The sequence below is a fragment of the Vigna umbellata genome, chromosome 5, assembly GCF_029865625.1.
Source record: "Vigna umbellata cultivar VRB3 chromosome 5, Vumbellata_1.0, whole genome shotgun sequence".
Lineage (NCBI taxonomy): Eukaryota > Viridiplantae > Streptophyta > Magnoliopsida > Fabales > Fabaceae > Vigna > Vigna umbellata.
The window spans coordinates 35,623,742-35,638,634 of NC_142169.1; the positions used below are offsets into that span (position 1 = coordinate 35,623,742).

The 14,893-nt window shown below is 33.6% G+C and overlaps 2 protein-coding genes across 2 annotated transcripts; one reads left to right on the forward strand and one right to left on the reverse strand.

The window, feature by feature from the left end:
• Nucleotides 1-725: 725 nt before the first annotated feature.
• On the reverse strand, nucleotides 726-7,614 carry GLE1 (nucleoporin GLE1-like protein). The gene is made up of 15 exons (XM_047325138.2): nucleotides 7,469-7,614; nucleotides 7,190-7,369; nucleotides 6,959-7,111; nucleotides 6,488-6,611; nucleotides 6,193-6,341; nucleotides 4,632-4,794; nucleotides 4,208-4,418; nucleotides 3,765-3,874; nucleotides 3,451-3,521; nucleotides 3,095-3,176; nucleotides 2,259-2,333; nucleotides 2,068-2,151; nucleotides 1,429-1,560; nucleotides 1,222-1,344; nucleotides 726-1,149 (listed from the first exon to the last, which is right to left on the reverse strand). Coding segments are annotated over exons 1-15 (1,884 nt in total). The 5' UTR covers nucleotides 7,471-7,614; the 3' UTR covers nucleotides 726-924.
• A 3,597-nt stretch (nucleotides 7,615-11,211) lies between these two features.
• On the forward strand, nucleotides 11,212-14,863 carry LOC124847598 (sieve element occlusion protein). The gene is made up of 7 exons (XM_047325123.2): nucleotides 11,212-11,349; nucleotides 11,522-11,629; nucleotides 11,715-12,160; nucleotides 12,317-12,429; nucleotides 12,522-12,649; nucleotides 13,371-13,859; nucleotides 13,949-14,863. The coding sequence occupies exons 1-7, from the start codon at nucleotides 11,227-11,229 to the stop codon at nucleotides 14,561-14,563; spliced, it is 2,022 nt and encodes a 673-aa protein (XP_047181079.1). The 5' UTR covers nucleotides 11,212-11,226; the 3' UTR covers nucleotides 14,564-14,863.
• The last annotated feature ends 30 nt before the right edge of the window (nucleotides 14,864-14,893 follow it).

Sequence of the window (14,893 nt, forward strand, 5' to 3'; positions counted from 1 at the left end):
CATATTACTTAACTATTCTCTCTTTTATATTCTCCATCTAAGTCTGTACATCATTTTCGAAGAAAAATGCGCACTACATTGCAAAAGGAAGTCATCCTGATAGACAAAATATGGTAATTGTTACACTTGTTCCTGTCAATATAGATTTTATCTAATAAAATTCTTTTTTGTTATCAGAGTTATACATTTATATATTATATTATGATGCATTGTCGATATGCGTTAGTTTTAAAACAGTAAAATTATTTAATAACAATCATATATTTATCTTTTAATATAGAAAATGGTATATCCTTATAGTATGTCATATTCATTTGACATAATTCATAGTAACATTATCTTTGTATGACGAAATTATATTACCAGAACAAGTTTGACTACTATCATATTATGTCTACGATAGACATGAAACATTTTTATGATGTTCTAATCAGACTTTTACTTTCTACAACTCAAACAAATAAGTGTAGAGTACTGCTACTAATCTGTATGAGTTAGCCTAAACTACTGGGACACTGGGCAAATTAATCAGAAGTTCGTAGTATAGTGCAGTGTAACATAATAAAATAAAAAATTGTTCATTTCAGATCATCATCATTCATTTCAGACAAATTACTTTTTGGATTCACTGTAGATATAAAAAGTTCAGTATAATTTATTTTGTCTACCCCTACTTATGCTTATATCATACAAATTTTCAAATCACACAAGGACTCCGCATAAAGTCAGTTCAAATAATCTATGAATCCTTCCATTTTCAGGGTAAAGGAACTATTCTTTGTTTATCAGAGTAAAATACATTAAAGTTGCTCAACTACTGAGTGGCCTTTGCTGACCCTTGCGCAATACCTGCCTGACCTTTTAAATTAAAACAATCGCCAGTTTACCTAACCTAGTTTCTATTAAAGTAAAAAATTTCAATTTTCAATAATTAACATACACATTAGATAACAAATTAGACTGCAGACTCTTTCCTTCTGGCTCTTGAAGGAACTTCTTATCTTCTATATAAGTCTGTATCTCCGTAATCGTCTTCGTCAATTCTGGTACATTCCGTGATTTCAAATCAACTAAAAAGTTCTCAGAGACGACATTCAGCATCTTTAAGAATTGTGATTTATATCTTTTAAAGAGAGCAAATCCTGCCATCTGACAATGTAGAATTTGTTAACCTCAACAGATTTATACATAAAAAGTACCTTAAAATTCTAAATTACTTACTTGCAAGAATGCATTGAGCGAAACAGCTGTGTAATGATTTGCTGGGAGTGTGTTCAAGAACCTTGCGAGCCACGCCCAACCTTCTGGCAAGCCGTGGAAATTTTGAACGTTCGTAGTTTCAGTCTGTTGAAACAAATAAACACGATCAAGTTCTCAGTGAAATCTGGTCAATGTTAAATATCTAAATATTTGATATTCATGACAGACCTGAACCAGTGCACCATACACCTTCATGTATGATTCTAACCGCTTTAAATAATCTTCTGTACTCTCCAACTTTCCGTCCACTTCTCGATAACCAATACTTCTGAAGTATGCCTCCTTTGATTGAAAGGCGGACTGACCACAGCAAAATTAATAATACAGATTCAACCCCGACTTTTTTAGATTATATTTGAAGAATACGTGTGATCCTTTTTTAGAATGCATAATTACCCTCCATTAATGATTAATGTAATAAATTTAGTTGAAATATTAGAGGCAGCGAAGAATAAGGACAAGAACGAATTAAAAGAGATTTTTCATATATCTATATCCGAGATTGCAAAATTATCGTTTCTGCCTAAAGTAAATAATCGTTCTTTATGGAATGTAATTGTTACGTCAGAAAAGTTGGATAGCTAATGTCTACACTGTAGCAGTTCCAGTTAAAGCATGACCATTTTGCTTATCTCTGAAAAAATGGGCGAGACCTGTTATTAAGATAAAATGTGATATGACCATTAAACGAATTTTATTTAGAAAAAGATTTCCCCACCTTCAAAATGACTTTAAAGAGAGTTCAAGTATATAAAATTCACTGCTTCCTCAATCACACAACCATATCACAATCTGTATCGAAGGTACCTTCTTGTAAAGCAGGTGCTTTGGAACGGTATAAAGGCAAGCCATGTGAAGCTCAGCAAGCAAAATATCCATTGCGTGTGGAATCTGCCTTGCAAACGATAAATCATTGAAAACTATATAAATAATTGCATTTTAAAAAATATCTATTCATTCTGTGCTTCTCTGGATAACTGGGATTAAGGATGTTGTACCTGAGATGTAATAAGAACGATGACATAGGCACTGGCAAAGGGAGCATTCCCGGGGTTTTCACAGTACGAAACAACCTGTGAAGTATGTCGTTAGTTGGCAGCTTTGTCTAGTAATAACCATAGATAGGTAATCAAATTCCCATTTTTCGAAATATTGTGTCCCTTATTTCGAGAATTTTAAAGCCAAATTATATGGATTTTAGCCACATTATTTGATTATCATTAATCATAGGGCTTGATAGATAGGTTCCAAAGCAAAGCAATAGGCTACATGTGGTTTAATTTTAAGATAGAAAAAGCTCATGATCAAGTGTCAAAAGAAAGGTGTTCGGTTGGCTTACATCAGCTATACAAAGGTATTTAATTATAATTTTTTATAGGGATTCAAAGCAAAAGGGGGCGTAATCATAACTTATCAGTAGTATTTTAACTGTCAATTGATGAGAAGTTCACATCTAAAACAAACAACTGAACCCAGTTTTAATATTAAGGCTCCACTTAATTATGTTTCCAGTTCTTGAAATTTAGGATAATTCTGATTTTGGTCCCATTTAAAAAAAGTTTATTTTAGTCCCTTAAAATGTTAAAAAACTACGATTTTAGTTCTTAAACAGTATTTGAAGGACCACAGTTTTTTAAAACTGTTTCTAGCCGCTCAAATTTAGTGTTTAGGGACTCAAACCGTATTTTACTAAATTTGAGTGACTGAACAATGATTTACTTCCAATTTTAAGGAGTAAAAACATTTAAATTCAATATTAATCTATTATTACTGCCGTCTGTGTTCTGGTAAAGCAGAAAGAAAGAAACAGTAAAGGTCAATAATATCAAATTACCTTTTTAGCAAATATCTCAATGCTGACTGATTGAGGACATTGAGGATCATTCAAAAGTTTAATCAGTTCGCTGGCTTTTGACCTACAGAATGTTCAAAAGAGTAAACAGACACGTATTAATAATATCCTATTCAAGGATAGGGATTTCCTTTATTGGAAATAAAATCCTTGAGCAGTCTACATTTATTAGATATTCTTGTTACTTTTAGGTACAGATTGAAACATTTCTTCCACAGTTTTGAAACAGGAACAATTAGAACATAAAATTTGACCCTTTAAAAAGAATTGAAGGTACAAGAAACCATGAAAAATTAATAAAAAAGGTATGCGTTAGCAAAATTAAATATTCGCTTTACCTGACATTGTCTCTTACACCCCTTATTTGCCTTATATTCCGGGAAATATTACCCTCATGCCGAGTGTAATCCTGAACAGATGTTGACACAAAGTGTGCTAGTTAGTCAATAAAGTGAGATAGACAGAAGCAATTTTCTTGTACTGCAAAAATTTCAAGCCTCAGGTGAATATAAGAATCATTAAAAATATACATTTTATTATCTAGAATAGTATTGAACTAAAAATTATCATAAAAAAATCAACAAAAATTGGTGTTGCTTGTAGGTTAGAAAACCTTGAGATGAATATCCCCGAGATGTCCTTTCAAGAATACCTTATTAGAACTTGATCTTATCATTTGGTTTCTCTCACATAGCTCTTTCAATTTCTGCAGTCTCCCCTGTTCTAGATTCAAAGCACTTGGTGCAGCTCGATATAAATTACCTGAAGATTGTTTTAGGTCAGTTGATTTCTTGGATGATAAACATGTAAAAACTAACAATGCATAGATAATAGATCTAAACATTCAAACAGGTAAATCACACCAGATTATGCAGGTAGCCTCACCAAACAATGCTGATATGACAAGAAGAAAACCAATTTCTTTAGAATAGAAATATGGCAAGAAAAAGCAAATTTCCAACTAAGTGATACACTAATGGTCTGAAACAAAGGCAAGCGTTCTTGCATACTAGATGTTGACAAACAGGAAAACATCAAAAACTAACAGTGGCATCGGAAAGATATATCATAAATGTAAAAGAAGAAAACTAATACCATATTCCTTGTTTTCAGCATTGGATAGGTTTGATGTATCTGTTGAATCCCCAGCGGCTTGTTGGGTCCCTCCAGAAGTAACCCTTTTGGAAGTTTCATTGGCTTCCTTTGCAGCTTTCTTTTCAGCTTCCATTGCTGCCTGTTTTCTGGCTTCCATTGCTGCTTTTCTCTCAGCTTCTCGTTTTGCTTCCTCAGCAGCTCTAACTTTGGCCTGCACCCACAAAATTTGAAAGTAATTAATGAAAGGGAATTTGGGCCAAAGTTTGTACTTTCTGTAAATAAAATTAAGATAAAAGGTTGTAACGTATGCAGACTAACTTCATCAGGCGTTTTCAGCTTCATGTCAAATGAAATTTAAAAACATAAATCCATAACAATTTGACAAATAACAAGCACAATCAACTAAATATAAAGGTTCCAGTACCTCTGCTTCAGCTCTAGCCTTTTCTTGCTGCAGCTTTTCAAAAGCAGCCTTTCTCTTGGCCTCTTCATAAGCTGCATCACTTCTTATTTTCCTTTCTTCTATTTGTGATTTGAGTTCACGGTCCCGTTGAACAGCTGTCAAGTGATTATCAAGTGCTTCTGCACTAAAAAAAATTGGAGAGTGAACAACATGATACTGTTTCTGGTACTGAATTACAGAATGAAAATGATACAAATGAATATTCAGTTCCTAATGTGTCTCAGCTTCATACAGGTCCTAATGTTGTGTGTTCTCGAGAAAATTGTAACAAATAGGCATTCTATGACTACAAGAGCTAAGGCTGGTATATTCAAACCTATAGAACCTATGCTGCTGCTATCAATAGATAATATGATCCTACAATTCATCCTACCTCGGGAAAAGAGGCTTTAAACAAACCTGAGTGGTTTAAAGCTATGCAATAGAGTAGAATGATACTATGTCTAACAACACATGGCTCTTGTAGATTTACCTCATGGGATGCAAATGGATCTTTAAATCTAAGTGCAATGCAGATGGAAGTTTTCAAAGGCATAGGGCCAGATCAGTAGCATAAGGCTTTCATCAAACAGAAGGATTTGACTTCTCTTAAACATTCAGTCATGTTATCAAACCAACAACAGTCAACATTGTTCTTACTCTTACAATCTCTTTCAATCGGCCCATTCATCAAGTTGACATCAATAATGCTTTCTTACAAATTAATGTAGAGGGAACAGTGCAAATGCTACAGCCACCACAATTCACTTCAAGTGATAAAGGAGACGTGTGCAGGTTAAACAAAGCTATCTACTGTCTAAAGCAAGCCCCTAGGTCCTGTTTCCATAAACCAAGTTAGACTCTCATCAAATGGGTTTTAACTCAGCTAAAAGTGATACGTCTTTATTTAGAAATGTTAGAATTATTTGTTAGCAGATAATCCTAGCATGCACTGAAGAGCCAAACATTTTGAATAGGATCTTCACTTTGTTCAGGACAGTTCTTAGCAAACAAGTTGGGTTTATTCATCTTCCTGCTCAATTTCAGATTGCTGACCTCATTACCAAACCTATCTCAGGAAAGCAGTTTGCAGTCTCAAGGGACAAGGGACAAGCTTATAGTTACCAACTTCTCCGCTGAGTTTGAGGAGGGTGTTAAGAGCTATTGCTAGTTATGTTAGTTAGTATTATGTAAACAATGTACAGTTATCAGTTTGCAGTTTTTAACAATAATTCATAATGTTTTCTTCTTTATCTATATTCTTCTCTACCTTTTCCTTTATCTCAACAATCTTCCTCCCACAAAAAGGTTAATCTTATATCCTTTCATCAGTATCTTTTAAAGAGAAATGCAAAACACATTATGCCCCCATTCCAAACAAATAGAAAAATAGACACTAATAAAACCAATCTACTGTTTAAAGTTCTGACAGAAAACTAGAAATACAATACATTAAAGTCTGCAAAGACAGATACGTAGAAGAAAGAAAAATCATAATGCCTAGAAAGAAGATATGAGGGGTGGGGAGATTATGAAATCGTACATCCTACGCTGATATTGAGTGTCAAACTTTTTATCCAATTCCTGCCTTGTTTCTTTATATTTCTCAACTCGAAGGAGAGAAGAAGCAGAATTCTGAGTTTCATTCACCAAAGCTGTCTCCAATGCCGAAATCTTATTCCTAATTTCATCCTGTTAACCACATAACAAAACAAACCATGAGGTTGATTCACAATTTATCACGTTATACAGTGATCCACCAGACAAATTATTCAACTTTTAACTGATAAGTCAAACAGGTAACAAGTGCACCGACATCAATCAACACCATACCTCACCTTAACCTTAAGCTGGTGCTCCTGCGCCAACTCAAACAAGGCACCTTCTACCTCTCCCAATTCATCCATCAAGCAAGGCCGCACTTCAAAACCAGAAACAATGTCCGAATCGTCATCACTGTTACTGAAACGCCAAAGGAAATGCAAACATTACTCTCAAAACACCCAATATAAAGACAACCCCATTTTTTCTTAAAAAAAAAGATCCATGTTGACATTTCCATTATTCAACAGATATAACTTAATGCACAGTTCCTTAGGTACTCTTTGTATTATTCTCTAATCAGAATTAGGGTTTCTTCTCCATAACCTGCATAATCCCTATTGTAAATCTTTATTATGAAAATTACCGAATGAAGGCCAGGCCCAATTCTAATCGGATAACTGAAGAACCTGCGCTTGTGTAACTGTAGCTACGTTTTCTCCGTATTCAAAATATTAGAATAAATCTAGAGTTCAAGAAATGAGCACCTCAGATAAAGTTCATCACAAGTGAACCGTTTGGCACTGCCAGCTACTACCAATGCCTTGTCTACATGATCATCATCCTCACTCTCCGAGTCCTCCATCTCATACTCATCGGCTCGCAATACGAAAGCTCTCCCTTTCTCGATTTCTCTCCCACTGGACACGCCTCAACCGTCAACACAGTTCAAATTCGCAACAACCACAACCAAAAGTTGAAAGAGAGAAAATAAATACCGAGTTCTTGATTTTTCGAAAGGTACAGAGCGTTCGGTGGAAGAAGTAGTATTAGCGAGCTTCGTCTCCAAATCGTTGAGTTCCGAAACAAGATCGTCAAAGCTCCAATCAGGTTCCGGCTCGGCGGCAACGCCATCCACTCTCTGCGAACAATTACGAATATTCAATTTCACAGCACCCCTGCAAATGCCATGGCAAATTGAAATTCATTTCCTTGGCTACGAATCAAAACCACCGAATTTGAAATTCCAAGATTACTGAAAAGAAAAGAGATTCTACATTGTTTGTCAACGTCTGTGTTCAGAGGCGACACCGTTAGAGGTTTGGAAGCTACTCCGACGACTGAACAACATAGACGACACCGTTTTCAAATTGTGGGTGAGTAGAGATTAGGGCTTGGATATATTATATTTCTTAAACAATGGAAGGTACCTAAAATATTTATTATTTGTGCTTATGTCATCAAATATTTGGATCGAATTTAGAAAATACATAGAATAGAAAGTAACAATGTTCGTATTAGATTTTTTCTTGAATTATAATATTTGAGCCAACATCAAATAAGAGAGGTTAATTTAGTTTAAATTTCATTTATACAAAACTCTATTTAAAAAGTTCGTACATAGTTTTATTTTATCATTAAAAAGGTTAAATAACATTCTTTTATCGTAACTAGCTTCCTAAATAGTAAAAAAACTTAAAAAGATATATAATTATATCATAAAACTTCAAATATAATAATTAATTATAAATAAATAAATCATTTGTTTGTTTAAGTTTGTTGAATTTATAGATTATAAATTTAATACTCAAATCAATGATTATTAAATTAAAGTATTTTAACCAATTGAAATTATAATAAGAAATTATGTTCAAGAGTTATATTAAACAAATATTATTGAATTAATATGATATTAATTTGATTTGAAGTGAAACGTGCAAAATGCCAAAACGATGTCTTAAATGTGTTTATGTGTATACAACGTCAAATGCGAGCATGAGTACAAAACTTATATTATTATTATTCTTGGATTTGCAGAATAATAGAAGAAAAGCACACACAATGATAATAATAAAAGAAAAAGAATATTATACTAAAATATTTTACATATTGAATATATATCAAACAGAGGGTACTTCAACGACTAAATGTCTTTATATTCAAAATTTAGGAATAAAAAATATTAAAACAAGCAAGACAAACATTTCATGTGAGAGTCTAGAGAATAGACAATAAACAATTTAATTAAACTTAACATTAATTAATAGATTTCTAGTATATAATCTTCTACGTTTCTTCATAAGACCATAAAGAATTATAGTGAATACATCACTAATACTTATTACATAGTTGCATGAAAATATATTAATGTAATGATTTACGCTCAAAGGAAAGAATAAAAAACCAACATTTGATCACTAAAGGATAAGAAAACAAATCACTGAGTTCACTCAGAATGATTTTATGATAACATAGTAAACATCAAATAAAAAAACATACAAAATACAACTCAGGACTAAATTGTTATAGATAACGTTATTGTTGTTTCATCAAATTCTTGGCTAGACTTGTGGTTGTAGCATATTAGACGGGTTGTGTTGTAGATTAGGTAGGTTTTGGGTTGTCAACTACTTGGTTTTGGCATCTGTTCAACATCGTCTAAAGTCTACTCAGATGATATATGCAGAAAGTACTCCAATGTTAAAATCAGTAGATAACCATTTTGTTAGTAATTAATGCATATTATCTTAAAGTCATACTTCATACCTTTATATATAGTGATTGTTATGGATTTTTATCTTTTTTCTTATCTAATCACAGTCTAATCATATCTTAATTTACATTAAGAGGTTGATTAGTCATTATCATTGTTGATCTAACTATGTTGTGACCGGTTGACCATGTTGTGACCGGTCGATCATGTTGTAATCGCTCGACCATGTTTAATTTGATCACGTTGTAACTCGTCAATCCGGAGTGAGTGGCCAAAAGAGTACTACCTGGGAGTAATCGAGTCTTAGAGCTCAACCTATAAGAACTTGGCCTTAAAGCTCAACCTAAGAGAGCTTGGTTTGGAGGAGCTCAATGTTAAAGTTCAATTGGAAAAACTAGGCTAAAGAAGCTCGTCTAAATGGACATACAATAAATTTGTAAATTTCTCTCTGACATTATAATTAAAATTTATAAGAGCTCAACCTAAAAGAGATTGGTCAGGAGGAGCTCGTTAGAGGAGCTCGTCTAGCATACAATAAATTTGTAAATTTCTCTCTAATAATATAATTAAAAATTATATACATACATAAGTATATAGTGAGTATCTTCATTTAAAAAATTAATATATTCAGAGTTCTAAAATATTTAGACAATGTCACATATGGAAATTTAACATTCTGATATAATTTCAAAATATAAAGGTTTTAAATGTATAATAAGAATGGATACGTTGCCCTTGTAAAGTACAATGTCATATTGAAGAATTTGTACTTTACAAACACGAGTTTAACTTTTTGTTTCACAGACACAAGTGCAATGCTTATTTATATTAATAATATACAAAATATATCGAACTTATAAGCATCACAAAATTTTTCTAGAAGATTATCATAAACAACATAAAAGTGTTCGGAATGCTCTTTTTGTTGTGAAAAATTGAGTATTCTAAAAGACTTTTAGTTCCACATTACCTAGATCACACTCTTTCAAAAGATTTATATACTGAGACATTCTTTACACTCTCAAGTTGAATGCAAAGGAAATGGGTATTTTATGTACATTTTAATTCAAAACCTGTTGATGGTATTGGTGAATTTGATTATGGTGTTTTCCATGAAGATGGAAGAATAAAGAGCTTTATGGAAAGTTACATAATAAAAAATTTAGCAAGAAATGAAGTAGTTGTCAAAATCACCATGATGTGAACCAGTGCCTTTTGAGGAATGAATGAAGTTTGTGTGTTGTGATGTGAGAAATTGAGAATCAATCTTTCCAGAAAGAAGACAAAGCTCTTTTACTTGCCTTATGACAAGAGAAAAGCATAAAAAAAGTATTTTACTTGCTCCCTTGTCCCTCTAATTCAAAAATAACACTTGCATTGATTTAACTATTTTCAGAAGTTCGTATAGAAAGAGAAAAGAAGATATTGCCTTTTGATAAAGATGTTTCTTTGATTATATAATCCAGTTTTATAATCTCAGATTGTATTGAAAAAACTGTGGCCCCATAATGTCAATGACCTGATTCGCATGCTGAGTAACATAGTTACTTCACTAATCCATGAAGTAGTAATGTAATACCAAAATAAATAAAGTGAAAGAGGAAAGAAAAAGTAAGAAGACATTTTCCTTTTCGTAGACTATATTATTGGAAATCTAAGTGAGTTTAAGTATTAGACATTAGTTTTTAAGTCTAACTCATTTCTATAAAACCCCACTTATATATTATAATTTGGCTTGTACAGTGAGGTTTGCACCCCACTTATATATTATAATTAGCTTTATCTTTAGTTGATCTGGGAGTGGTCCGATACTCCAACCATAGCTCTCATACCATATTAAAAAGTGATTTTAAGCCTAACTCAACCTCACAAAATCGGCTTATAAGTTGAGGTTTGCACTCCACTTAAATATTATAATTTGGCCTTATCTCTGGTTGACGTGAGACTTTCAAGATTAAGTCTCACGTTAAGTAAAAATAAGAAAGTTGAGTATAGATGAAAACAAATAAATACATTCCTTTAGATTTTTGGTTGGAGGTGGGTCAGAATTGGACTCATGTTTTGTTGGCATTGTATATTCTCAGTCATTTCTTTTGAAAGACCCTTCACGTATAAATTAACATAAACATAATAAGAATACTTCAATAGACACATATTGATGGTTCCCATCATCTTTCTGTTTTGATCAAAAGAATATAAATTTAGCTACAGAATTATCCAATGATAGCAGAATCTCGTAAATTTTGCAGTGTGGCAAGTTCATGTGGTGCATTTCAACCTTGTTTCAACCTTGAGTTCCTTTTTTCTTTCTCAATTTGAAACATGCAACGTGATAATCTTATAAAGAAGCTCCTCCTTACACATGATCCAGATGGTCGTAGGTTGGATTCTGAGGCAATTCTTCTTGCAGTGGGCAACATTATGTTTCATTCTTCCAAAATAATAGTAATTTTTATCCACCTTGATACACCCTTCATGCTGTAGCCATAAACTCATGCAATCTCATACCATTTTTAAAACTATCCCTAACAAGAAATTCATTAAACTGAGTGTGGCATAGAAAACATATTACCTGTATTGAAAATTTCAGATTATAATTTCTATTGGCTTGTTTCAGGTGACTTGTAATTTATATTCTGCTTCCTTTCATAAGACGGATATAACTGAAATTGAAACGATTGGTTGTAGTGAATCGGTAGGATTCATCATCACAAAAATATGCAAGGTATTCTACATGTTTGCTGTTTTGACAATGTGAGTGCATGCATTTGCTGTTGGACTTATGATTAACATATCTATTTTGTTGGCAGATGCTCTGCAGATGCTCTGGTGAAGGTGATATTAACTCAAGGGTCATAAATTTGTTTGATTTGATAGGGAAGTATAGCTGGGACGCAAAAGTAGTTCTAGTGCTTGCTGCTTTTGCTGTAAGATATGGTGAATTTTGGCAACTTATGCAGCTACATTATGATAACAGTTTGGCAGCTTTAATTTCAAGTATTAAGAAGCTTCCCCGCAACTTAAAGCCACTGAAGCTACAAATCAAGGCATTGAGCTTGTTGGTTGAGACCATGATGGATGTGGCTATGTGTATAATTAAGTTTGAATACTTGCCTCTTCAACATGTTGAGCATGGAGATCATATATTCCGTGTCACAAAGTCTCAAATATACGAAGCTGCATACTGGATTGCCAGAAGCTGTTTAGCATGTTTTTCCCAAGTCAAGGACTTCACAACCAAGCAACATGAGCAAGTGCATGTTTCTTCTCTTTGAGGCTCAGATCAATACTGTCAAACATGCATAATTCTTTTATTTATTTGAATAGCCTCTCAGAATTTTTGACAGTTTGGAAAGCACGTAAAAAATTTGCCTAGGATGATATTTGATTTATTGGTATCCACACATTTCAGGTACTCAGATTCAGCAATAATTGCTGCTTGGGAGCTTTCAAGTTTGGCGTATAGATTAAGTGGCACACGCTGCAATCTTAGAAGACAGGTGGATCTGTGTTACGAAGAAATAGGTTACTTTTTAGCTTCATAATAATGCTTACAATGACAGGTTTATTAAACAATTCTGATTTATGTGATCAGTGATTTATAATTAATGTTTCAGAGAGAAACTTGTATCAGAGGCTGTCGGATCTTGCTCGTGAGGAGCACATTGATAATCAAAAGATTCTCACTTTATTTTTTCCTTCAAATAATTACTTGCCACTGAAGGATTGCTCAACAGAAGTAAAGGTATTATGCTCTTCGATTGTGGTGGGAAACACATCGTCCTAACCACAACCACTTACTTTTAGAAGGATTATTTTAGTAAACTATAGTTTTTGGTGTATTTTGAGGAAATAAAGATTATAATTTGCTAATACTCTTCTTAACAATGAAGTGGGTATAAATAGGCAAATTTACGTACACGTAAGTATATTTTTAGGAACAAATCTAACATCAGTGGAATAGAAGCAAATAAAAGGATATACCAGAGAATCATGAATCTAGAGTGTTAACATACTTTTGGCAAACATATAATTTAAGTTGAGACTTTTAACTAAAAGTGAACTATACAATCACACACATACATACATATAAATATATAAATACATATACATATATGTACATAAACATACGTATACATATTATTCAAAAGAAGACAAGTTGGTGAAAAGGAGAGTAGTATTTCTTAAATAAGAAACTCCCTGTGCATATTGGGATATACGTAATGAGAACACTTCTCAGTTTTTGAACATAAGAATCATTAAATTTAGATTATACGCATGGGTGGGATTTGAATGAATAACAACATTGGTAGGATTTTTCAATGCAATCTTGCTTGTTTTCCGGAAGTATGTTAATAGCTCTAGCTAGTTTCAGATTTGTTAAAATATTTCTGAAGATGCAACTTGCGAATATATTCTTTCTAGCCTTAGCAATCTTCTAATCTTAATCCTCTTTTTATCAACAGTTAAGTGTGTCTGAGCTGAAAAACCAGATAGTTCTGTTGTTGATCACAAAACCACAGTTACTCAGCCCAGTGGATATATTCTTACTTGTCCAGAAAACATGCGATCATCCTCTGAATGAGTGGCTGAAGGAGAGTTATAAGATTGTGTGGATTCCCCTTCCATCTTCTGATTCATGGACTGAAGCTGAAGAAAGTAGTTTTAATTTTCTATCAGATTCCTTGCCTTGGCATGCTGTTCGGAAACCAAGGTTACTTAGCCCAGCAGTGGTCAAGTACATAAGGGAAAGATGGAACTACAAGGATGAGCCCATCATGGTGGCTCTAGATTCGAAAGGGAAGGTCACAAATTACAATGCTCTTGATATGATCAACATTTGGGGAGCCAAAGCTTACCCTTTTTCAGCTTCCAAAGAGGAAGAGCTGTGGCAAGACCAAAATTTGACAATGCAACTTTTGCTAGATGAGATCAATCCTCTCCTTGCTTATTGGGTAGGAGTCTGATTACAGCATATTTTCATGCAGGTTTTAGCAGTTTAATTCAGTAATGTTACTAGATTTGACATTGTACCATGTGTCAGGTTGAGCAAGGCAAAAGTATTTGCCTTTATGGGAGTGAAAACTTGGTTTGGATCCAACAATTCAATGATAAGATAACTGAGCTCAAACGAGCAGGTCTGCAGCTGGAAACAATATATGTTGGTAATAGTCAATTGGGTGAACATGTTAAGCAAATAATGGCAAGAAGTGGTGCAACAAGTCGCAGTGATCCACTTTCCTTCACAAACGTGCAATTCTTCTGGCTTCGGTTGGCGAGTATGTTAAGGTCTAAACTCAGACTAGGGAAGACACCAAGTGGTGATTATGTACTAGCAGAGTTGTCAGCTTTGCTTAAAATGGATGATAGGGAGGAAGGTTGGGCACTGATTGGAAGTGGGGGTTCAACAGATATTATCAGGCTTCGAGGGATGCAGGTGATGGAATTCTTAAGGAAATGTTCTGTGTGGAGAGAAAATATAACCAAGTTTGGATTGTGGGGTGCTCCAACAAACATCCTAGAAGTTGATTTTGTTGAGGGGAGTTGCACTCACTCTTACTTTGTTCCCTCAAGAAAAAATGGAAGACTGAGTCAAGGAACTGTAATTTGTCAAGTGTGCAAGCGTCCCATGAAGAAGTTCGTGGTGTACAAGCCATGAATCAGAGACATACAATAGGTGAATTGAACTGTGTATTGTTGTGCATGACTAAGCAAGAACAGATATAGGGGAGCGTAAGCAAACCAAGAGGAGTGGAGTCCAGGCAAAACCAATTAAATTTTATTTTTTTGAATCGATTTTGTCTAGTTTAATTAATAGTTGAGTGCTTTAATTTTTTGAAGTGGTATGAATGTCACGTCCTAACGACCGAGACAAATTACATTTTCGCATTTCATGTGTTTTTATTTGTATTTCTGTTTGGTGAACACTATAACAATGATACATTTTTACGGAAGTAGTCTTTGGAATTCATGCCAAGAACAAGAACTG

Excerpts from the sequence above, each read along its gene's own strand:
- GLE1 (XM_047325138.2), bottom strand. Across the intron at positions 3,875-4,207 it reads TGCTGAAAACAAGGAATATG|GTAATTTATATCGAGCTGCA; the intron begins GTATTAGTTTTC and ends AACAATCTTCAG. Across the intron at positions 1,345-1,428 it reads TGTATGGTGCACTGGTTCAG|ACTGAAACTACGAACGTTCA; the intron begins GTCTGTCATGAA and ends TTGTTTCAACAG.
- LOC124847598 (XM_047325123.2), top strand. The coding sequence starts at position 11,227 with ATGCAACGTGATAATCTTATAAAGAAGCTCCTCCTTACACATGATCCA. Across the intron at positions 11,350-11,521 it reads TTCATTCTTCCAAAATAATA|GTGACTTGTAATTTATATTC; the intron begins GTAATTTTTATC and ends GGCTTGTTTCAG. Across the intron at positions 12,161-12,316 it reads ACCAAGCAACATGAGCAAGT|GTACTCAGATTCAGCAATAA; the intron begins GCATGTTTCTTC and ends CACACATTTCAG.